General features: G+C 47.7%; 1 protein-coding gene across 1 annotated transcript in view; it reads right to left on the reverse strand.

Annotated features, from left to right (window-relative positions):
• Positions 1-23,581, reverse strand: part of ATP6V1C2 (ATPase H+ transporting V1 subunit C2) — a 462,596-nt gene that overhangs the window by 32,518 nt on the left and 406,497 nt on the right. The window contains exons 11-12 of the mRNA XM_069605972.1: positions 16,933-17,030; positions 2,008-2,137 (exon numbers count right to left, since the gene is read on the reverse strand). Of these exons, the coding sequence (XP_069462073.1) occupies positions 2,008-2,137; positions 16,933-17,030 (228 nt within the window). The remainder of the gene's footprint in view (positions 1-2,007; positions 2,138-16,932; positions 17,031-23,581) is intronic.

A 23,581-nucleotide genomic window follows, 5' to 3' on the forward strand; every position in this document is an offset into this window, starting at 1 on the left:
AATGGTTACCAGTATTAGGAGCATAGCATCAAGGTTACATGATAGACATTATACAAGATATACAAAATGCAGTTATGTACAAGTATATACACTGTTAGTTACAGTGTTCAGCAGGTGCGTAAGCAGCTAATGGATAGGTCTGTCCTGAAGAGAAGAGTTTTTATGTTTTTTCTAAAGGACCAGAAGGAGGTGTCATTTCTGAGATGAGTAGGAAGGGCATTCCATAGAGCTATGGCAGGGAAGCTAGCTCCTCCAGCTTTCTGTCTTTTATATTTGGGGATAGTGAGAAGGTTGGTGTACTGGGATCGGTTAGGTCTGTTGGAGTGGACTTTGCAGATGAGGTTGCTAAGGTAAGGGTGTGCTTTGTTAGTCATACATTTGTGGGTGAGCGTCAGGATTTGGAAATGTATTCTGTACTGTACCGATAGCTAATGTATCTTCCTCCTGATGTTAGATATATATTCGTGACCAGGAATGTTTAGAGCAGCTCTAATGGCATTGATTTGGACAACCTGTAGTTTTTTGATGTTTCTTGAATTAGTTCCTGCGAATAGGGAGTTGCAGTAGTCTATCCTGGATAGAATCAGGGCTCTGGCTAAAGTGATAGCATTGTCAGGGGAAAGGAAAGGTCTGCTGGCTCTTATAAGTTTGGCAGTGTATTCTGCTGAAGAGATGACAGCATTGACCTGTCTATTTAAGGTGAGGGAGGAGTCAATATACACCCACAAGGTTTTTATTTCCTCGGCAACTGTAATGGTGTTGCTGTCGATACTGAACGATTTATAGGACTGGGGGAGGTTGTCGAGTTTGGTTGTGTTACCAATGAGGATCAGCTCGGTTTTGTCATCATTAAGGCACAATTCGTTGAGCGCCATCCACGCCTGGATGGCCAGATATATCTTGTTTATGTTTTTGGAATCAGTGTCGTAGCATCTAGTAATGGGTTTGAGTATTTGCGTATCATCCGCGTAATTTGTGTACGTGATACCCATGTTGTCAAGTTTATCGAGCAGTAGCTTGGTGAAGGCATTGTATAATGTGGGAGACACACAGGAGCCTTGCAGTACGCCACAGGTTACGGGGACTGAAGGGGCTGCCGAGTTGTCGCAGAAGACCCTCATGGTTCGGTTGGAAAGGAAGGACTTGATCCAAATGATGGAGTCTACTGAGAATTGGGAAGTAGTCTCTAGGTGCTTACAAATATGAGGAGGGACACAATGTTAGTAGGTGTTCTTTGGTTATGTACCCATCCATTGACTGTCCATGGCCTACTAAACCATAAGGCCGTTCCCACCCACTTCCTGCCTCTCCCCGACCAGGACACACCCTCCCAGGATCTCTTTGAGTTAACTTCATCAAGCCTTGCCATCAAACCTTGCAATCAAGGTGCCTGCCAGTGTTTATTTAAAAAAAAGTCTTCTTGGAGTTAATGGTTTAAGTGGCACTGTAAACGCGCTACTGGTATAATAAAGCTGTCTCAACTAGGTCTGCCTTCAGCCACTTCATTTATAAGCAGTATGCAGGCCCTTACTGACATCCTGATAACAACAAGCATTGGCAAAGCCAACAGCTTTCATATAGGTATTCAATGGGGATTTGACAGACATTGCAATTAGATGCCCAGGTACTTGCACCATTTTGCAGCTGCTACTATTAATGGCAAAACTGTTGGAATTGCCAATTCAGGAAATGCACAACTTTCCAGGGCGCATCAACAGCGTTTACCTTTTAGGGTAATCCGGTATTTTAAAACAACCATGCTTGATCAACGCAGAGCCGCCAAAGACAAACACTTTATTTCTTGTAAAAAAGATGATCGAGTTGTGAATGAAGGATAGCACAGGGGCAACTGGTCTTGGAAGTATAACCACGCAGAGCAACAGAGGTTCGAATCCCGTATCCGCGCTTAGAAACCAAGCTCAGGTATGGTATTAGGCGCGTTATAAAAAACAATAAAATATAAATATAGTTCACTCACGATAAACACAGGAAAAAAGCAATACGTACATCTTGCATGCTGGAGGACGCCACCTCGTCCAGGTGTTTGAAAAGGGTGTTCAGCACGTCTCGTAAGCGTTTCGTGGATTTCTTGTTTGGCTGAAGAAGCATTGCCTGAAAATTCACTGGCAGTCCGTACCTGAAAGGAGTGGAGCAGAAATGCAAGAGGTCAATGTGTCATAAGTCAAAACGAGATCCTCCAAGAAGCAGCGTCAGGCCAATGCTATATACTCTTCAGGGCTGGCGGGTGATCTGGAACTTCTCAGAAGGGCTCCCAACTGTGCTTACAGCTTTGCACCAACCTCAAGAGGGGTCCACCAATGTATGCTTTGGCACATTCACAGATGGCGGAGCCCTTCCACGGAAGGATGCTTCTACACTAGCACCAAGATGAGAGCGAACAAGCGCGGAGCCAGTTTCTGATGGTGTGAAAAAAGTAGGACATAGACCAGTGACAGAACAACAACAACACAAAATAGGAAGAATCAGGTGACCTTCAAAGTAACATTAAACCGCGGGAGGTGGAAAAAGTGGGAGGGGCTATCAAATTAAGAGGAGTACTGTACAAATATACTAAATGACATTATGAATGCCAACAGAGATGAAATGTCCTTCGAGGCATATTTAAACTATATTGATCTATCATGGGCAAGAGCCTTCTATCTCGACTTCCCTTAGGGCACACTGAGGCTAGTCTCATACAGGAAATCTTGGGGCTCCAAGAGAACAGGTGTATGCCCCTTGTGCAGTTCAGACCCTGAGACTGTTTGCCAGTTCCTGTTTTCTGCACCAGTCTCCGGAGCTTGAAGCCCACCCTAAGGGAGGCTGGTGTAATGACTGTCACTGACGCACTGACCTATCTGACCTCCACCCAAGACCTGCATGCCATTACATCAATGGCTACGTTTATTTACCGGGCATGGTACAAGAGACCTAATATTTGATGTTATAATACTGCATGCAATCGATTTACTACTCGTATGCTGCTCCTGCCTGTGGTCCTAATAGAATAAAAAACTCATGTTGGGTTAAGGGTTTACATTCCACCCCCCACCCCCGAAGGAGACTGATTTCAAATCATGTAAAGGCCTGCGAGTTATCCCTCCCCGTGTTGACACATTGTATACTAGTTCATCATGTTGACTCCCCCGCTTGTGTAAGGGCCTGCAATTGATTTTAGATGGTGCTAGAGCATACCCTGGGTGTTTCTGTTCCAGCATGATCTCACTCTATATTCTAGACTCTATGAATTTGTTGTTTTTATTGACTTTCTATCATCCATTCAGATTTGTAATGTTGTACTCATATTATGTAATTGTACCTGTTTGTTCGTGTGCACATGTATGTTTATGGTGTTCTTTCATGGCATTACGCCGAATAAAGAATATTTTAATGATGAAATGTCCTTTCCTAAAAAAAGAATTTGGGGGTCACCATTTAAGATACATCATTAAGAGTGGTATTGTTTTCTCTTCATTTAGTAGGGCACCCTGAGTGTGCGAGAACACCCCCACCTCAACAGTGGGAAGATCTTAGAACGGGCAAAAAGACTCCCCCCAATCTCCTCCATAAAGTACATAAGTTGGCATTGATTTTTAGATAAAGAGAAATATTACAGACAAAAAGGGGTTATACAATTCGGAAGTTTGATTTACAAACCCAGGGTGACATAACATAACAATGTCAAATGCACTGGCCCAGCACAGCTCCCAGGAACGACGAGTCCAGCTATCACTCAGCCATGCCAGGACAAACTCTAAGGAACGGTCGGTCCAGCTATCACTCAGCCATGCCAGGTCAAACTCTAAGGAATGCTCGGTCCAGCTATCACTCAGCCATGCCAGGACAAACTCTAAGGAACGCTCAGTCCAGCTATCACTCAGCCATGCCAGGACAAACTCTAAGGAACGCTTAGTCCAGCTATCACTCAGCCATGCCAGGACAAACTCTAAGGAACGCTCAATCCAGCTATCACTCAGCCATGCCAGGACAAGCTCTAAGGAACGCTCAGTCCGGCTATCACTCAGCCATGCCAGGACAAACTCTAAGGAACGGTCAGTCCGGCTATCACTCAGCCATGCCAGGACAAGCTCTAAGGAACGCTCAGTCCGGCTATCACTCAGCCATGCCAGGACAATCTCTAAGGAACGCTCAGTCCAGCTATCACTCAGCCATGCCAGGACAAACGCTAAGGAACGGTCAGTCCAGCTATCACTCAGCCATGCCAGGACAAACTCTAAGGAACAGTCAGTCCAGCTATCACTCAGCCATGCCAGGTCAAGCTCTAAGGAATGCTTAGTCCAGCTATCCCTCAGCCATGCCAGGACAAGCTCTAAGGAACGCTCAGTCCAGCTATCACTGAGCCATGCCATGACAAGCTCTAAGGAACGCGCAGTCCAGCTATCACTCAGCCATGCCAGGACAAGCTCTAAGGAACGCTCAGTCCAGCTATCACTGAGCCATGCCATGACAAGCTCTAAGGAACGCGCAGTCCAGCTATCACTCAGCCATGCCAGGACAAGCTCTAAGGAACGCTCAGTCCAGCTATCACTGAGCCATGCCATGACAAGCTCTAAGGAACGCGCAGTCCAGCTATCACTCAGCCATGCCAGGACAAGCTCTAAGGAACGCTCAGTCCGGCTATCACTCAGCCATGCCAGGACAATCTCTAAGGAACGCTCAGTCCAGCTATCACTCAGCCATGCCAGGACAAACGCTAAGGAACGGTCAGTCCAGCTATCACTCAGCCATGCCAGGACAAACTCTAAGGAACAGTCAGTCCAGCTATCACTCAGCCATGCCAGGTCAAGCTCTAAGGAATGCTTAGTCCAGCTATCCCTCAGCCATGCCAGGACAAGCTCTAAGGAACGCTCAGTCCAGCTATCACTGAGCCATGCCATGACAAGCTCTAAGGAACGCGCAGTCCAGCTATCACTCAGCCATGCCAGGACAAGCTCTAAGGAACGCTCAGTCCAGCTATCACTGAGCCATGCCATGACAAGCTCTAAGGAACGCGCAGTCCAGCTATCACTCAGCCATGCCAGGTCAAGTTCTCCGGAACGCACAGTCCAGTTGGCATCTGGGTCAATGGTGAAAGCAAGAAATATTCCCAAATCTCCCTCGGTCAACAGTGGCAAAATATTTTCCAACAATTTTCACCCATTGAACACACGTTGAGTTTAGCTTTGGTTGTGGGCCCTCGTTCATTGCATAACATAATTTCATCATTCGTCATAGAGAGTACATGCAAATCTGCACTATTCCACGTTGCCTTTGCTGTTCAACATCTTTGTGGAATCGCTGTGGGGTTTGATGGGGGAGAGTGGCGTCTCTATCCATCAGTTTCCGGATGACATGCAGTTGACCCTGAAGCCGGGTGAATTTTAAGATTTTATGTATTGTTCACTGCGCCATGTATCATGTCGAATTTCTGTGGAATGCCCTTCCTCTTCATATACGGGGCATCCCTGCTTTTGCCACTTTTCGCAAACAGCTTAAAACACTGCTGTTCTAATGTCGATTGCTGCCTCGCCCTCTCAGGATTTAGCACCTTGATGCCACCAGGTATTTGCTGAGCTTTATAAATCCATATACAATACAATATAATACAAGGTGCCGTCTGCAGCTGATGTCCATGGCCGGAAGGATGACTTGCCAGCACTGAGGCAATGGTGGCTTCTGTCTCTGCATGGACGTCTGGCTCTCTGGAGTGAAATCCATCAAAGAAAGCATTTATTTAGGTTTCCTCTGGGTAGAATAAGCCCACTTTTCAGGTATTGCTAATGGCCATGAAGCTGGTCTGATAGCACAGCTCGCTTAAACATCTGTGCAGAACCTGCTGACGCAGGTTCGAATCCCGGCGGGGCCAAACGCAGTCTTTCATCCTTCCGAGGTCGATAAATGAGCACCACACACCGTGGGTAATGATAAGCAGCGCTCAGATGCATGAGGGTACGTAGCGCTATATAAATGCTAAATTATTATTATTAAGTTGAAGCCCTTTACTTCTCTTTTATCAGAGGTTGCCAAATTGTTTTTTCTTATCCTGAACTTAGCTTTAAAATGTACTACAAAAGGACCAGAAACAACAAAAGGTTATGAAATGTGGTGCAGGCTGAGTAGTTGCTCAGGGTGACGGGTGGAAATGCCTTACTAAAGGGCATATGAAAAATGTACCAGCCCTAATGGATATCGCATTTCACCCAGCAGCCAAACTGATATCTGGTATCTGGTATGAGGATATACGATCCTGTGATAAGAACCCTACTTTGGCTGTCTCTGGAGGATACCATGTGTTTAGAATAGGTTGTCTCATTTAGAAAGTGATACACATTGGCAAGCCCATCCACTTGGTAGACAAATTGAAAATCTCAGGTGGAAAATGAATAACCCAAAGTCATGAGGATTTTAAGAGATGTTCCACAAGCAAAAGAGAAATACAGCAGAAACAGTTTTTCACACAACACGCCTCGGCTGTGGAACCTTTGTCCTACCTCTTTACATTCATGCTGTAGAACATTTGTCCTACCTCTTTATACATTTGCCACTTGAACCTTTGTCCTACCTCTTCTGACAGGGCCTGCTTTTAGGCCCAGTGAGGGGTGGAGGGAGCCCACCCCCGAACACCCCGAGTGGTGCCAGCATGATGTGAGCAGGCCCCCTCGCAGTCCTTGCTTACCTGCTAAGGGCGAGGCCTCCCCGTTGCAGAAGGATGCCATGGAAGGCATGGAGACGGCCGCCCTTGTGCTGGAGTGAGACACCATGAGGAGACTGGGGGCACCACAACCGCAGGGTTCGGGCTGCACCGTGGCTGTAAGCGGGCATTTGGTACCTCCGCTACGGCACACATAGATTTGATCACGTTTCACAGTGATGCCAAACTGAACCGAAGCCTGGTTTCCCTCAAATCTCGTTTAATCACCAAATGATTTTCCAGAATGTACAACATTTGAGGATGAACCAGCTCCAAGTGATCAAACTGAATGGAAGGCCTTAACGATTAATTAGTTGAAAATGGCAATACATTTGAATACAAAGGGGAGGAGGAAGATGTCATGTGAGACAAGCAGGAAACTCTAAAATAGAAATTCAGTTGTCAACTATGAAAGATTGGTTTTGGCTCCCCGGTACGCTGAGGATTGGTCCTGCACCTTGATCCTGATCGTCAAACCACTCTGTGTAAACATTTTTGCTGTCTAAGAGTGTGAGGGCCCATAATCTCTTTTTAATCAAAGACTGCAGAGATGGCTAATGCAGCATGATATAATTGCTGACAAGGCTTACTCCTGCGGTCTATTTTGATAGATATGAGACATCATGCTCCTTGGCAAAACAAGGATCCAAAGGATGACCCCTTGTTGGCCTCGTGCTGGCTGTGAATAATAACTGGACTGCTCAAATATTAATGGAACATATTTTAGGAGGTTATATACAAGCTCCAGGCTGGGAGGACAGCTCAGGGGCAACGTGCTCGCCTTGGAAGCAAGATGATGCAGAGCGACACAGGTTCGTTCCCTGGGTCCGTGTTTAGAAACCTCTGGGTATTAAGCACATTATAAATAACCAAATACAATTGCAATTACAAACAATTGAACTTAAGAGTAACAGGCACATGGCGGAAGAGAACCCCGTCCTTATAAGTAACCTTTATGTACCACAGTTACCTTCTTTACTATCTGCCTTTATGCATGGCCTGTCTACAATGATGGAGAAGTGGTTCTCTGTTCATCTGGAGGCCTGATCTGTGGAGATCTAAATGCAAGGTGTCCCTCAGGAATTTCTGCGAATACCGTACATAATGGTCCAATAGAAGCATTCACCCTTGCAAAATGAATGCAAACATAGAGGAACCAGGAAGGGGGGAGAGGCTGGGCAATGTTTCTTTGCTCACTGGGATATACATATGTAAATGGTTGTTCATATCGGGATATCCCAGGCAAATATACCAGGAGGGATGCTTCCACTTTAGGTTATTTCTTTGTATCATCTAATTTTAGAAATGGATGACATCCCTAAAAGTGCATTTCACGTCATATAGTGATCATGCCTTCCTGACTTTGCAATTTGATCTCCCTATTAAGGAGATTATGGTACAACCTATTAACGGGCAAGGCCGTTAATGACATACAGGGCTCTAGACTCAATTGGCAGAGAACAATATTATGTAGATACAAGGAGGAGAAAGATCTACTGCAGCCTGTACACGTTTCTCTCATTAGCAAAGTCGGGTGATTGGTTTTCCTGGCACTGTTCGTCCTGAAAAAATGGACGCAGTACTCGTCTAGCTCCAATTATACCAATTGATTCAATTTATTCATATAAAAAAAATATTTTTTCATACATTTTCTTTTCATAAAACACATCAAACAAACGCTTATAAACCACAAGGCGGAAGGTTACCATGTGTGCTTATCTTTAGTAACTCACAACCAACAGCATATAACAATTTACAAACACAGATGACCTAAAATACAACATTAAGCACTCTAAAAGTGTCTCTGAAAAACATCGAATGACAAGGGTCGAGAGACATCATAAATGTAATGCAGATAAAAAACCTCAGTGATGATCTGTTTGCAGAGTGCTCCCTCTTGAGTTAGTCGCCTAATGCTCAACAATTCTAGCATATGTGTTGATAGTCAATGCTACCATATAGTATCAGAACGCACAGATATCTGAATGATTTAATAGCCTGGCGCTACATCCGCTGTTTCCCACCAGGTACTGGGGATATCAAAGAAGCTTTCCATTCCCCTGCACTCAAATAATCCTGAGTCCAATAGTGCATCACTATTAATGAGGAGCCTGAGAAGGTGACCTACAGCTTAAAGGTTATAATATCTGAGCAAATGAGCATCTAAGAAGCATCTTCCTGAACTAAGGAACACATTAGTGAGCAACTAAAGAAAGTGTGCTTGGGTACTATAGATATGCTGTGACTAAGCGTGATTTCGGTAAGGACCAGAGACGGGGCTATAGCCCTGGAAATGCGTTTTTTGTTGGACAAATGTGGAATCGGCCATTAAGACTAAACTCTAAGTCCTCTTACAATACAACCCAGACTTTTGTTCTGTTGAACCTCATACTGACACTTTTAGACTTATTATTACAGAGGTATACAACAGTACAGATATACAGCGGGTGTAGGATGCACAGGGGCAGAGAGGAGGGGTACAGCTGTACAGGGTGGCAGGGAGGAGAGCGGCAGTTGGCATTTACTGAGTCGGGTGGCACAGGAGGCGGCATGATGGCTTAGCTATTGAGGAGGAGAGACTCCTTGAAGAGGTGGGTCTTGAGTTCTTTACTGAATTGTAGGAGTGTGGGGACAAGTCTGATGCTGATGTGGAGGAGGTTCCATAGTCTTGGGGTGTAGGCAGAGAAGGCTTGTCTTCTGTTCCTTTCCTTTTTGCAGAAGTGGATTTCATGTCTGAATGTGTCCTGGCTTCTGGTGGTGCGTTGTCCCCCGGAGAGGCCGAGTTTCTCCGCGAGGTAGCTGGGTGACATGAGGGTGACTGCCATATAGATGATGCAGCAATACTTGAAGGGGATTCTTGCATGCAGTGGGATCCAGTGAAGGTCGATGAGGGTTGGGGTGATGTGTTTGTATCTGCGGAGACCCTTGATGAGGCATGCGGCCGCGTGTAGGACACTTCTCAGACAAAGTTATATTCCTCTTAGTTTTTAGTATGGGCTATTAGGTGTCGCTTGCGACAATGTTAAGCCTAAAGTACTGCATCACAGTATAGATAGTGAGAAATGGCATATGAGGAGCAACGCAAAGCTTAAAGGAGCTGTAGGGTTATTTGCCTGCCCATTGCCTGCCCCTGGCCATGCTAATCCCTATGGCCATTCCCACCCAGTTCCTGCCCCTCCCCGCCCCCAAACCACCTCCTCATGGGAACTCTTCCAGCACGCTTAATCAAGCCCTTCCATCAGACTTTGTGCTCGAAGTGCCTGCCAGTGGTATTTCAAAGTAGTCTTCTGAGAGTTAATGACTTAATTGGAGCAGTACACACGCTACTGGTATGATACAAATCTCTAAACATGTCTGCTTTCTGCCACTCGATTTATAAGCACTATTTGTGTCCTTCACTGAAGTCCTGTGTTGGTTTGAGTATTGGGCATTCTCCAGGCACTGCTATTAGATTCCCAGATAACTGCACCATTTTCACCATTTTGCACCTGCTGCCATCAATGGGCAGCTAAGACCAAGTGCCTTCCCCATTCCTACACAAAATCCCAAACGGTTGGCATTGTCAATGCTTATTAGTTGTTACCCCTTGAACCTGTAGGAATGTGTCCAATCCAGAACCGCAATTCGATGATGAGGACAGCCCGCAAGAGCGACACTGGGATCCTAGTAAGCGGTGACGAGGCCAGGTCAAGACACAGTGGCAGTTCCTCACGCCACTATTGCCTTTGTTTTCCCCTGCCAAAATGTGACTATTTAGCTAGGTTACCTATTCATTTTTCTTTATTACTCTCTTTTCAGACAACCCCAATGGTGTTAAAGTAAGGAATGTTGAAACTCATCCTTTGTGTGTTCTTTTGCATTCTATACCCGCACTCACCAGTGGAATTTAATTTAATTTAAAATAAGTTAGGTTACAATCTATAAAAAGGCCAACTACAAATGTTGGGAAAGTCAAAGTTACCACGGCAACATCAAGGTGCAAATAGACCAAACTAACGATTCTCCTAACAAAAAGTCCAAAACCTGTTGCACACTTTGTCAATATTGGAAAAGGGAAACTTGTTTTAAAAAAGGCACAATAAAGTTACAGCCTCATATTGAACAGACTGCTCTCTGTTGTACGTGGACAAAAGGGACACTGCCGCTTTAAGAGCAGCTACGAGGAAAGAGCGGGAAGGAAAGAGGAAAGGGAGGGGGCTGGAGGGAAAAAGGCAGTTGGTGTTTAGGAGTGAATAAAAGCAGTTCACAGCAGCATTGGCTCCGTGTCATTCCTGAGGCCTGTGTGCGAGCGGATGAACGGAGTACAACACTGGCGACGAAGCCCATGCGAATCGTCGCGTGCCGGCAGCAGTAGAAGGAGGGTCGTGAGCCCAGCAGTCCAGAGGGGCCCGTGTGCCCTGTCGGTAGGCCTGTAAGCCTCGCAGATTTGGGGAGCGAAGTGCTCCAGAACAGAACAGCGGCCCGTGCGCCCTGTTGGAGGGCCTGCGTGCCCGGCAGTTTAGGTGGGCCTGTGTGCCTCACCAGGGGCAGCGGCCCGTGTGCCCTGCCGAAACCGGGGGGTGCGCCCAACAATCGCGTGGCCTGCGTGCCCGTAGAGGGTTTGTGTGCCCAGCAGGCCAAACGCGCAGAGGCCCGTGTGCCCTGCCACAGAGCCCGTAAGCTCAGGAATACGTAGGGCCCGTGAGCCCTACCACCGTGGTCCGCGCGACGCAGCGGAGGCCCACCAGCAGCAGACCAGCCCAACCGGAAGCTCAGGTGAGCGCCAGAAGATCGAGGGGCCCGTGTGCCCAGGACCGAAGACCCCGGCAGCGAAGGCCCGCCAGCAACAGACCAGCCCAACCGGAGCTCAGGTGAGCGCCAGAAGATCGAGGGGCCCGTGTGCCCAGGACCGAAGAGCCCAGCAGCGGAGGCCCGCCAGCAGCAGACCAGCCCGACCGAAGCTCGGGAGAGCGCCAGAAGATCGAAGGGCCCGTGCGCCCAAGACAGAAGAGCCAGCAGCGGATCAGCCCAGGAGTGAGCGACCGTTACCCTCCGGCACCACGCGGCAGGACCGGCAGGCAGAAGGACGGGGGCCCCGTGCGCCCGCAACGTGGACCGCATCAACAGCCACAAGTAAGGGGTCGGGGGAAAGGGGTGACACCATAGCACTGAAAGGGAATCCCGTGTCCCCCACACGTGACATTAAAAGAAAAAAAAAAGAAAAACATCACAGATAGAGAAACCCAGAGTTTCCCCAAGAGACAGTATTACGGGGGTAGCATTACGAATCCCCGCTTTCCCCACGTGACACATAAATAGAGCAGACAACAGAGACTACCACGACAGCAAAGGGGAACCCGTGTCTCCCGTAAGTGACACCCACAAATACCACGGAAATCACCCAGAAGAAAGGACCCCCCCCCAAGGGACATTAGAACACGACGGAGTGAGACACACCACATAAAGAGAAAGCCTGTGCCTCACGTCCGGGACCTGCACGGAAACACACGGCGCCAAAAGCAGCCGTGACCAACGGCCACGTGCCACATACCCTACCAGAACGAAATAAGTGACAACAGCATGTCGGCCCCAGCAGCGGAGGACCCCATCGCCCAACCACCACCGCCAGCGGCACCATCATCTCACGCAAGCCTAATGAGGAGACCCGCCCCATTCACATTAAACCCACACCATGACCAGGGCCAACGATGGGAAGAATGAATGGAGGAATTTGAAGACTTTGTGGGTGCCATTGGCACACAAGAACCTCCCAACATACTAAGTATCTTCGCAAATGTCGCAGGGAGAGAAATTAAAAACATCATACGCACCATTGCACCACAGGACCGTACTACATACGCAAAGCTCCTGCAAGCCATAAATGAGAAACTAGTAATCTCACCCAACCGTGACTACGAGAGATACACATTTAACCAATGTGGCCAACTCCCTCACGAATCAATAGGAGAATTCGTCATACGTCTCCAACGGAAGATATCAAAGTGTGACTTCGCAAACTTTAACGACGAAGAGGCCATTAGGTTACGCATAATAGAAGGTTGCGTATCTTCGATGTTCCGGAAACACCTCCTAAAAAAACCCCTATCCCTAAAAGAGGTACTGGACCTAGCCAGAGTTTACGAAAGAGTGGACATTCAGGCAGCAGCCATTGAGAACCCCAAGAAAGGAGAGGTAACCGCAGCAATACACCCCAACGCCCGCCAACCAACCCCGCAGACAAGGACAAATCCGAGATACCCAACGCAACGGACACAAAGCGACCGTCAATGCTATCGCTGTGGGTTCGAGTATCCACACAGAGGCCCATGTCCCGCCATCGGGCAACGCTGCATGAGATGCGGAATGGAAAATCACTTCCAGGTGATGTGCAAGGAACTACTACCGGAAGGAGGATCAACACGCCCACGACCTGGCTCCCGCATGGTGGACACACACCCGGAACCACATCGCCAGACAGACAGGAACGCGCCACCCCCCATGAATGCATATCAGCGCCCAAACACGGTGAGAGCCCTAGAAGGACTTCGAATAGAGCCGGATAGGAAAGACCACGAACTATACGATACCCACCAGAGTGACTTCATGCAAGAGCTAGAGAGAGAGGATAACTACAAAACGGAAACACTAAACCCCCTCGGGCAAGCCAGAGAGTCATACCTCAACCCCCCGCCACAATACCAGGTGGGAGGAGCAGAACAGGTTCCATACCTACAAGATGGATACGACCGAGAATACGTATGCCTTCTCAGTGTAGAAGCTGAAGACACCTCAGCTCCCAGAGTAACGATCCAGATGGGAAACGTTAAAAACAGATTCATCGTCGACACAGGAGCGACGGTAAATGTCATGAACGAGGACATCTACCGTGAGGTGGCCTCTGCTTACCCTCTACAAGAATCCAAAACACACATCTTTCAATGGGGAGCAGCCCAACCCATGACCTCCAAAGGAAAATTTCAATGTGATCTACGACACAGGGACATCACAACAACTGCCACGATACACGTCATAAGGAGCCCGTCTATCGGCCGCTGTCTTCTCAGCTATCGGACGGCTAATGCCCTTGCCCTGATTGACCTACACTACGACCAATCGGAGGTAATCGAAGGACTACCACTCCCACACGAGTCCATCAGAACAATGATAGACAGACCACTGGCGAAAGAAGATCTCAAGAACAAATTCCCCAAGCTGTTCGAGGGAGTGGGCATGCTGAAAGGCTCACACATCAAGTTACACATCGACGAGAACATCCGACCTGTATCGCAACACCCACGCAAAGTGGGTTTCCACCTTCAAGAACAAGTGTCAAAAGAAATCCAACACCTTCTTCTCAACGACATCATAGAGAAAGCAGAAGGACCAACACCATGGGTATCGCCAATAGTAATAGTTCCCAAGGATAACGGTCGTCTCCGAATATGCGTGGACATGCGCATCCCAAACACCGCCATCCAGAGGGAAAGGCACCCAGGCCCAAGCTTAGAGGACATGCTGATCAGGCTAAACCAGGCGAGGTTCTTCTCAAAGCTTGACCTCAACCAGGGCTACCATCAGCTCGTCCTGGACCCAGAATCACGACCTATCACCACGTTTGCAACGCACAACGGGCTATTTCGATACAAAAGGCTAAACTTCGGCATATCGTCTGCGGCAGAGATCTTCCAGGAGACCATCAGACGCCTCATAGCGTCGGAGATGAACGCACTAAATTATAGTGACGACATCTTGATATTTGGAAGGGATCAAGAGCAACACGACAGAGCCCTGAATACCATCTGCTCCATCCTACAAGAGGCAGGACTGACACTCAACGAGTCCAAGTGTGACATCAACAAATCAAGCCTAAAATTTTTTGGACACATATTCTCAAATAAAGGCATAACCGCAGACCCAGACAAGATCAAGGCCATCACTGATCTCCAAGCACCCATGAACACGGCAGAGCTACGCTCCCTGTTAGGAATGGCGGGATATTGTGCGCGTTACCTCCCAAACTACGCCACAACAACTGACCCACTCCGCAACCTCCTAAAGAAGAACCAACCATTCATATGGGACGCACCCTGCCAGGAAGCATTCGTGACTATAAAAAAGGGACTCACTAGCAACAGACAACTGGCGTATTTTCGTCCAGACTGGCATTCCATTATCACAGTTGATGCAAGTCCAGTAGGATTGGGAGCCATCCTTGCCCAAACCAACTCCGCAGACAACGCCCATCACACGATAGTTGCCTACGCCAGCCGAGCCCTGTCACACACGGAAAAAGCATACTCACAAGCAGAAAGGGAAAGCTTGGCGGCAGTATGGGCATGCGAGAAATACCACCATTTCATCATTGGCAGGAGATTTACCCTGGTGACAGACCACCAGGCCCTCATATCCATCTTCGGGAACCCCAAAACAAAAATGCCACCCCGCATAGAGCGATGGGGAATAAGACTGCAAGAGTACGATTACACTATTGTCCATAAACCAGGAGGAGACGCGAACCCAGCGGACTATCTATCCAGACACCACCTACTAGACGAAGACGACACCCTGGCACGTGAGGCCACTGAATACATCTCGTACCTGTCATCCAATGCCATGCCACCTACCATCTCGACCTCAACATTCGAAGAAAGGAGCAAAGCTGACCCAACGATCAGAGCCGCCATCTCTATCACCCGCTCCAACAAATGGAAGGAACGCCGCACAAGGGGAACAGAAGTAGAAGACGCAGACCCGAAAGAACTTGACCGGCTAGCCAAGATTGAAGAGGAACTCATTGCAACTGACCAAGGACTCTTGCTACATGGGAAGAGGCTAGTAGCACCAAGGGACCTAAGGAAAACGCTAGCAATGCTGGCCCATGAAGGGCACAGAGGAATTGACAATACAAAAAGATTCCTCAGGAACTATGTCTGGTTCCCATATATGGACACGATAGTAGAGGACATGCTCAGACACTGCAGACCCTGCCAACTAGCAGCTAAAGGACCAAACTCGATACCTCTACAACTAACCACGCTCCCGACCAGACCCTGGCAAAAAGTTGCGATGGACTTCTATGGACCTCTAGAGGAGGGAGGTTACCTATTAGTAGTAATAGATGAATACTCCAGATTCCCATTTGTCAAGCAAACACCCTTGACATCATTCATGGAGATTGCACCTATAATAGATGAACTATTCAGTGAATGGGGCATCCCCAATGTTGTCAAGACAGACAACGGAGCTCCCTTTCAAGGACGGGAATTCGCAAACTTCGCGAATCACCTAGGATTCCTCCACCAAAAGATTACACCGCTCTGGCCTCAGGCCAACGGGATGGTAGAACGGTTTATGGCCACCATCAAACTGACCAGACAAAAAGCAGCAGCAGAGCAGACGCCTCACCCAAAAGCCATCTGCAGCATGCTACGAAACTACCGAAACACCCAACATGACGCCACGGGGAAGCCGCCAGCTGAACTCATGGTGAGGTACCAACCAAGAACACGCATACCCAGATGGGAGGACTACACACCTGAAGAAGACTCGACAATCAGAGAACGAGACGCCGAGAAAAAGAGAAAGGCCAAACAATGGGCTGACGCCAAAAGGAGAGCGAAAGAACAACAACTGGAAATCGGACAAACAGTCTTAGTGCGACAAACTCAACGGAAGAAAACGGACACTCGATACAGCCCAGAACCCCGAATAATCACAGCCATCAAAGGGCCCATGGTCACAGCAACCGGAAAACTAGGAGACATTACCCGCAACTCCTCGTTCTTCAGGAGGTTATACCTGGAAGAACCTGAAACACAAGAGACACTCGACGAGAACCAGAGCGAGGAAGAAGAAGCAGAGCCCCTAGTGGAATCGACTGGCGAAAGTCGAGAATCACCGGGAAGACCCTCAAGGACAATCAAGAAACCAGTGAGACTCATCGAGCAGATGTAACTGGACTCCCTTGTTAAGTACGGGGGAGGTGTTGTACGTGGACAAAAGGGACACTGCCGCTTTAAGAGCAGCTACGAGGAAAGAGCGGGAAGGAAAGAGGAAAGGGAGGGGGCTGGAGGGAAAAAGGCAGTTGGTGTTTAGGAGTGAATAAAAGCAGTTCACAGCAGCATTGGCTCCGTGTCATTCCTGAGGCCTGTGTGCGAGCGGATGAACGGAGTACAACACTCTCATGTCTTACTTAACATTGTTTGGTCACTACTTGGAGCCTGTAAATCATTAACATGCAGTTCACTGATTGGTTGACTTACCTCAAAACCGACTCAACAAAAACTCGTAATGCTTTCACGTGAATCCACGCAATGAACGATTCGCTGAAGTTCACCTTTAGCCAGCGTAATAATGGCCCCTGGAACAGAAATGTTATGAGTTAAACGGTGTACTGGTCTTCTTATGGATGCATATGGCTTTCTAAATAAAAAGGCACTGTACATTTGCAAGCAGAATATGGCTAGAGAACACTTTGTCTGAGACTGAAGTCAGACATTAATTGGTGTAAGAACAGTGCACTTCTGTTCATCATTTTCAATTCTGGGCATCAGGCATGCAGTGTGTATCATGATACTGCTTGAACAATACCTTCCGTATCTGAAGTTCCACCCAGCAAACTCCACCCCTCATCTACCAACCCACCACAGAACTGCCCACACCCCACCTCAGCCTTTCTGGGATTGCATGGCAGAACTCCTTAGCAGGATAACAGCACCCGGGCCTCTCCTCTGTCAACACACCTGCTACATACATACCCTTACTCAACTCACTTAAAATATACGCTTACACAGAGGAAAGGTGTTCCGCCCACATACACCGGTCAGGTTTGGCATCTTTCTTTTACCTCTTTTCTCCACTACCTGCAACCATCCCTCTTCTTATAAAGGACCCAGCGGCAAGAGGTTGCCAAAACCGCCGAATTTGCGCTATGTAAGACTCGATTACATTACAATGCATTGTTACATTTTCCGAAAAAGGTTTTTTTTCCTGGATACCTCGAAGTTGGGTGTTTTTTTTAATAAAGAATGGATTTTCCGCGCTGTTTTTCTGCATTTTGTGATAAGTGCAGGATTTTATTTAACAGGTTGTTTATTGGTGTGGACTCATGGTCCCAATTAAGGTCAACCGACACGTGTTTCGACCCGTGGGTCTTTTTCAAGACTGACACATGTTTAAGATTACGCACATATAATCATAGTTGTTTGTGGAGGTGACATTTGTGACATGATATATGTGTCCCCGTGCAAGGTGCATGGTGTGGTGACATAATATTGTTTTTTGATTCAGTGGAAGTTCACAATATGCTTTAGTAATAACATAACAAATTATTTGGTACATCAGATTATGTACAGGCAATACATTGTGTTGATACATAGTAGGAAGAAAGAGGGAGAGAGCGGTTGCGATGGCAATTATAGGTTGGCTTGAATACAGTTGGATCAAGTATGTTAATTGGGGTGGTGGGATGTCCTCTTACCTATTGTAGGTGGTGTGATGCTGGAAATGCATCGGAGGGACAGGGCCTCCGTATCCTTGTCCTTTACTGCTTTTTATCGTGTGTTCTGTCGTGTTTCCCGCGCAGGAGTTCATGTAGGACTCCTGGCGGTGCAGCTCTCTTTCTTTTGGTTTGGTGAATGGACCCGTGGGATACCCTTATGGCACCCATGGGTGGGGGTACAACCCTGTGCCCCTAGTGTATGTTTTTGGGCACCTGTGGGTGACCCACAGAGCAGGGTATGGGCTGGTGGCAGCTCCATGCTGAATTTGACAGGTGCGCGGAGTATCCTCCATTTTGGGATACCCCGGCCCTGCCATTGGGATCAGTTGATCCCTGATGGAAAACAAGATGGCCCCGGTGGCCTCTTGCTTTCTATTACCCATTACCTTGTTTTCCCAAAGTCCTGGGAAGCCCTGACTCTGTCCCTTCCCCTTGACTGGCTGTTGGATGGAAGTGCCATATATGGTGTTGTTGTGAAGGCCCAGTCAAACTAGCTGGAACCTTCCCGGTGATGTATGTTGTAGGTACCTCCTGTGGGTGGGACCTGGGTGAATAGAGTGTGTGACGAATATGCATTCTGTGTTGTGGGTGTCTAGTATCTGGTGGCTGACACCATGACTGAGACAACCCTGCCTGAAACCGGTATGAATGCAGCTTGGAGTGCTGAATGGCTCGGTACTTGTCCCAATACACATAACTTGTTGTTAGTGTCTGGAGAGAAGGGAATGGCCCGAATACCTTGTGTGCCTGATTGGCTACCTGCCTGCATGAATGCCCGTAGTCGTGATTGGATGCTTGAGTGTGACCCAGCGGAATGAATGGGAGATCAACAGTATATCTGGGGACCTCTCATTGCTAGGAATCGTGTTCAGAAGCTGAAGTCCACTACGACGAGTAACTGGATTAACTGACGCTTGACCTTGAAGCCCAGCTGGACGAGAAGAATTGCTGTTGCTCTCCTTCACAATCTGAAAGCTGCTCTGCCTCCGAGGACTGACCCAGAGAGGACCTGGTAAGGCGCCCTCTTCCCGAGCTACGAGGGACCATCGTGCACAGCTGATCTTTGCCAACGCTCCCTGGTAGACAGACCTACGACAGGCTGCCGACCCGATACGGGGACTGCTGCGGAACTCCAAGGAGAAGCACTCGGACTGTTGTCCGCCACTGTAGACGACCGCCGTCGCCGACCGGAGCCGCCGTGCTCCCGTTTTCCTAAGAACTTTAATCGATCATTGGACGCTCTCGTCTGCATCGTCACCCGCTTGTCTCCCGCTGCAGAAGGCCCGACCGTCGACGCGCCGAGGAGCATCCACCCGTGGGTTTCCCGCCACCTACAGACCGCAGAGACGCCGACGACTCGACGCCCTTGCCGGGCCACAGTTCTTCATCATCTCTTTGCGGTCCAGAACTATTGTCACCGAGGTGCCCCGCACGCCTCTTCCTTGCAGGACGCCAACGCTCTGTCGTCGACGAGCACCGCTAGGAACGAAGCTGCCACTTCCCTGCCATAGTTCACCCTGTTCACCGTCGGACGTTCGACGACCTGTGACTCCTGCCTTAAAGGGGGGGCACTCAAGAAGGGCCGTCGATTCCCCGACACCGAACGCCAAGTTCCCCGACACCTCTCGACGATCCGTGGCTACCGCCTGAAAGGGAGGCACTCAAGAAGGATCGGTCAGCGCATCGTCGGAGAACTCTACTCCACCAGGTACATTGGGGGGTAAAACCTTAATAGGAAGAAGTAAGACTATCGGACAATACATGGACTGAGCTTGTGCTATATATCTTTATTTACAGGTTGCCCAGGTGGGGGGATCTCCACACAGAACTGTGCCTAGAGGTAGGGGCCAGTATTCTGCCTATTGTTTCAACCATCTTACGTTCGTGCCTATCTCTATTGCTGGTTTACTCGTTATTGATCTGTGTGACATTTTAACCGTACAGTTGATGCACTTTAATGAGATTTGATAACATTAGTGGTACCACTCTAGACGTGTATATATTTATCATTATTGACTTCCAAGTACAAAGTGCGTTATTGTGATCGTGCACATACCTTTGAATATTAATTATATAAAGACTGTGTTTTCAGTAATACAGTGTGTGGACATTCCTTTGTGGGGGTTCGGGGACTACACTGTACTTAATAACCATCCTGCATCACCTCCTGAGAAGCTAGGCCTTGATTGCTCGACTACGTTACCAATAATAGAGAATCTTGGCTGGGGTCCTCTGTGCCTCTCCTCTACCATACAGAGAGCGGAAGTACAGACACCCCCTACCGGTCTTTACAGGTGGTTTCTTGCCTCATGTGGGGTCCTGTGTTGTATTTATACGGTCTGTTCTGTGTATAACAGCTGGGCTCTTGATGGGCCCTGCAATGTAGAGGTGCATTTGTTTAAAACATAAGAGAGTCCTCCTTGTTTAGGAGAAAAATTGGAGATATTCTCCCACGGCCCGGGTTGTGAGCCGGGTATGAGAAGTGGGGCATATCTCCTGCTGCATTGATTGGGTCCCCTTATGGGAGTTCCGGGGTGGAGGGGGTTGTTGCATCAATGTGGGTTGTCACAATGTGCAGTGGGTTTGCCCGTGATAGTGCATTGCCGTCAGTGACAGTGCCGTTTTTCATAGTGTGCATGTGCACGTGTCGATTGCGAAGTGCCTGTGCGGTGAGCTCTCGTGTGTGATGCGATGCACTGCAGCGTTCTTAGTGAAACGCAAGGTGCTTGGCCCTTGGCTACTGCGATATACGATGCATATGTCTGTGCATCTTTGTGCCCGTGATCATGTACCTTGGGCTATCAGTGTAGGTTGTGCCGGGTCCTAGTGAACGCGGTTTGGGCCGTAGCGTGGGAGCATGTAGCAAGCATTTGTTTCCTGTATTGCAAATTTAACAATTCTGATGGGGCTAGTGGTATCTAGGGCTGAGGAGCGGTGTGACTGAGTCTCGGTTAAGACACTGTTAAGTGTCGTGACAAGGTGGCGGCCCTGGATGGGGGGCCGGCTGGTGCGGCACGCCGCGTGGTCCCAGGGGTAGAGTGGCTTACCTGGTTTGTAGATTATGGTGGCGTAGATACGTCCTGCTCCTGTTGGCTGTTAGTGCCTCGGTGCCATGCGTGATTTATCTGGTCATGGTGCGTTAAAGTGCATGCGCGGGGGAGACTCGCATTACCGTGGGTGCATGCGCATTCTTGGAAGCGCATTGCACCTAGATTGGTGGGTGTGTGCATTGTGGGGGGTGTAGTCCCTTGGTTAATATGACGAGCGTGATCCCTTGGATCAACTGACCTTGTGATAATTGTGAGCCATCCGCGGTGTGTCAGTAGTGCTTCGCGCAATGTCTGGGTGATTCCCTGACAGACATAGTATGTTAAGTAAAGTTAAATAATTTACAATGTGAAATTCTGAGATTGTATGGTGGTCCGATGACCAGTGCCATTGGTGCAGAGCTCTAATGCATAGTGTAACAAACATATCCTATACATATTTCTCTTAAGTATGTCTGTGCATTGGCTACTCCTCTCAGTCCGTCCTCTTCTAAAATTGAAATTGTGCTTTTTGTCACCTAAATTAGAAAGAAAGCAGGACGACAGTTTACATCCCAAAGGAGTGACATATGCCTATCCTCACATCTAAATCGCAAGGCTTTCCGAATGAGTATATATGGTCAAAAACATTTTAATGTTAGGGTTGTGAAAAATGAAACAAACACCAAGCCCAAGCCTAAAGCACTTTGATCAAAGACATATTTGTTAATTATAAAGATGTGTGATCATTCCTATGTTCCCAAATTGCACTAGGATTTTATGCATCCAGATACCCTCATTGATACAATTTAACTACTTCCCTTTTCTCTTATGGGTATTTTGAAAGATTGTAAAAGGATTGCGCCAAACTGTCCTTGTTCTAATGATAACCTTCTATCAGAACATCATTTATATGGTTATTTTAGGTTTTGATAATGTGCTTTGCTCAGTAAGCCAAATGCAGCATTCTTATTATGACTGCAATATGCTTATAATTAATCATTCAAAAGGAGCCAGTTCACAATGTTACTACAATTAAATAATTTCATTTTACTAAATAGCTTCTTTTGTCTCGCAAGCAACTGATTTTGTCTCTTAAAAATGCCCTTCTTCCCTGCAAAGGTTCTCTCTCTCTCTCATGCCTTCCTTTGCCTATCCAGTTGCCACCCGACACTCTCCCCTACTCTTCTTCAGCTAGAAACTTCAGCATCATCTATGACGCTTCTCACACATTCTCTATTTTCATCTCCAAAACTGGAACAGCAGCTCACCTCAACCTCCTAAATATTAGGAAAATAAATCACCTCCTTTTTTTCAACACTGCCAAGCATCTCTTAACCACTCGTGTTTTCTCTGAACTGGACTATTGTGCCAGCATCCTCTTTGGTGTCCTCAACTATGCTTTCTGTCCTCCCGACAAGATCAGTGGTCGAAGTGGCTGGGGGCGGTTGGGAGCGGTTTTACTGTTCCTATACTTTTATTTTAATAAAGAAACCATTCCCGTATTCATTTGGATTTTAAATAAAAGTGTAGGAAGAAGTTCAAACTTGCACTTCAGTGCAGTGCACTGAACATTCCCTTAAAGAGCAGGTGTGTTTGGGGTTTTGGATTGCACATGTGAGTGGGCGTGAGCGATGGAGTTTGTGGGGAGCAGGAGCAGGACAGCAGGGGATATTGTTCCACTGATTCTTTTCATACACTCCGACCACTAGACAAGATCATTAACTTTGCTACCAGGACTCTCTTTGAACTTCCCCACTTCACACCTTCTTCCTCATACCGTCACCAGGCGGGATGGCTGACGATGCAAAACAGGGCCTGATTTAAATTTCTTCACTGTGTTCACAAATCTATCCATGGTAAGGCACCACTGTATCTATACTCCTCTATCCAACTCTACAAAGCCTTCTCGTAATCTCCGCTCTGCTTCCTTGACTACCCTTGTGGCTCCTCGCCCTCACTGTGCTTCCTCTCGCTTCCGCTCTTTCTTCTTGCTCCACTTGCATGGAATTCTCTTCCCTGGGACATCCGAGAAACAGTCCACATGGATTTGCTCTAAACAAAACTAAAAAGCCTCACATCTGAGTTACCCATTTAACCTACCTATCATCTGCCTGATAGCTAACATATTTCCTTTGCCTCTAACCTGCCTCTGTCCCTCACCTTTTCTACCTCCACTCTAGTACTTCACCCATCATGGTCACTGCTGGCCTTACCGTTACCTGCACTTAAAAATGTCCAATGTTTCTTGTCCTTTATGTATGTCCACTTATGTGTTGTACCCGATGACTGTTCCATTTCCTCCCCACCACATCCTGCTCAGAATGTGCCTTAAACTCACCACATTGTAAGAAGCTCACTGCTTCGCGTCAAATCAATTTCTTA

This window comes from Ambystoma mexicanum, chromosome 4p (genome assembly GCF_040938575.1).
Source record: "Ambystoma mexicanum isolate Mex_15411 chromosome 4p, UKY_AmexF1_1, whole genome shotgun sequence".
Taxonomy (NCBI): Eukaryota; Metazoa; Chordata; class Amphibia; order Caudata; family Ambystomatidae; genus Ambystoma; species Ambystoma mexicanum.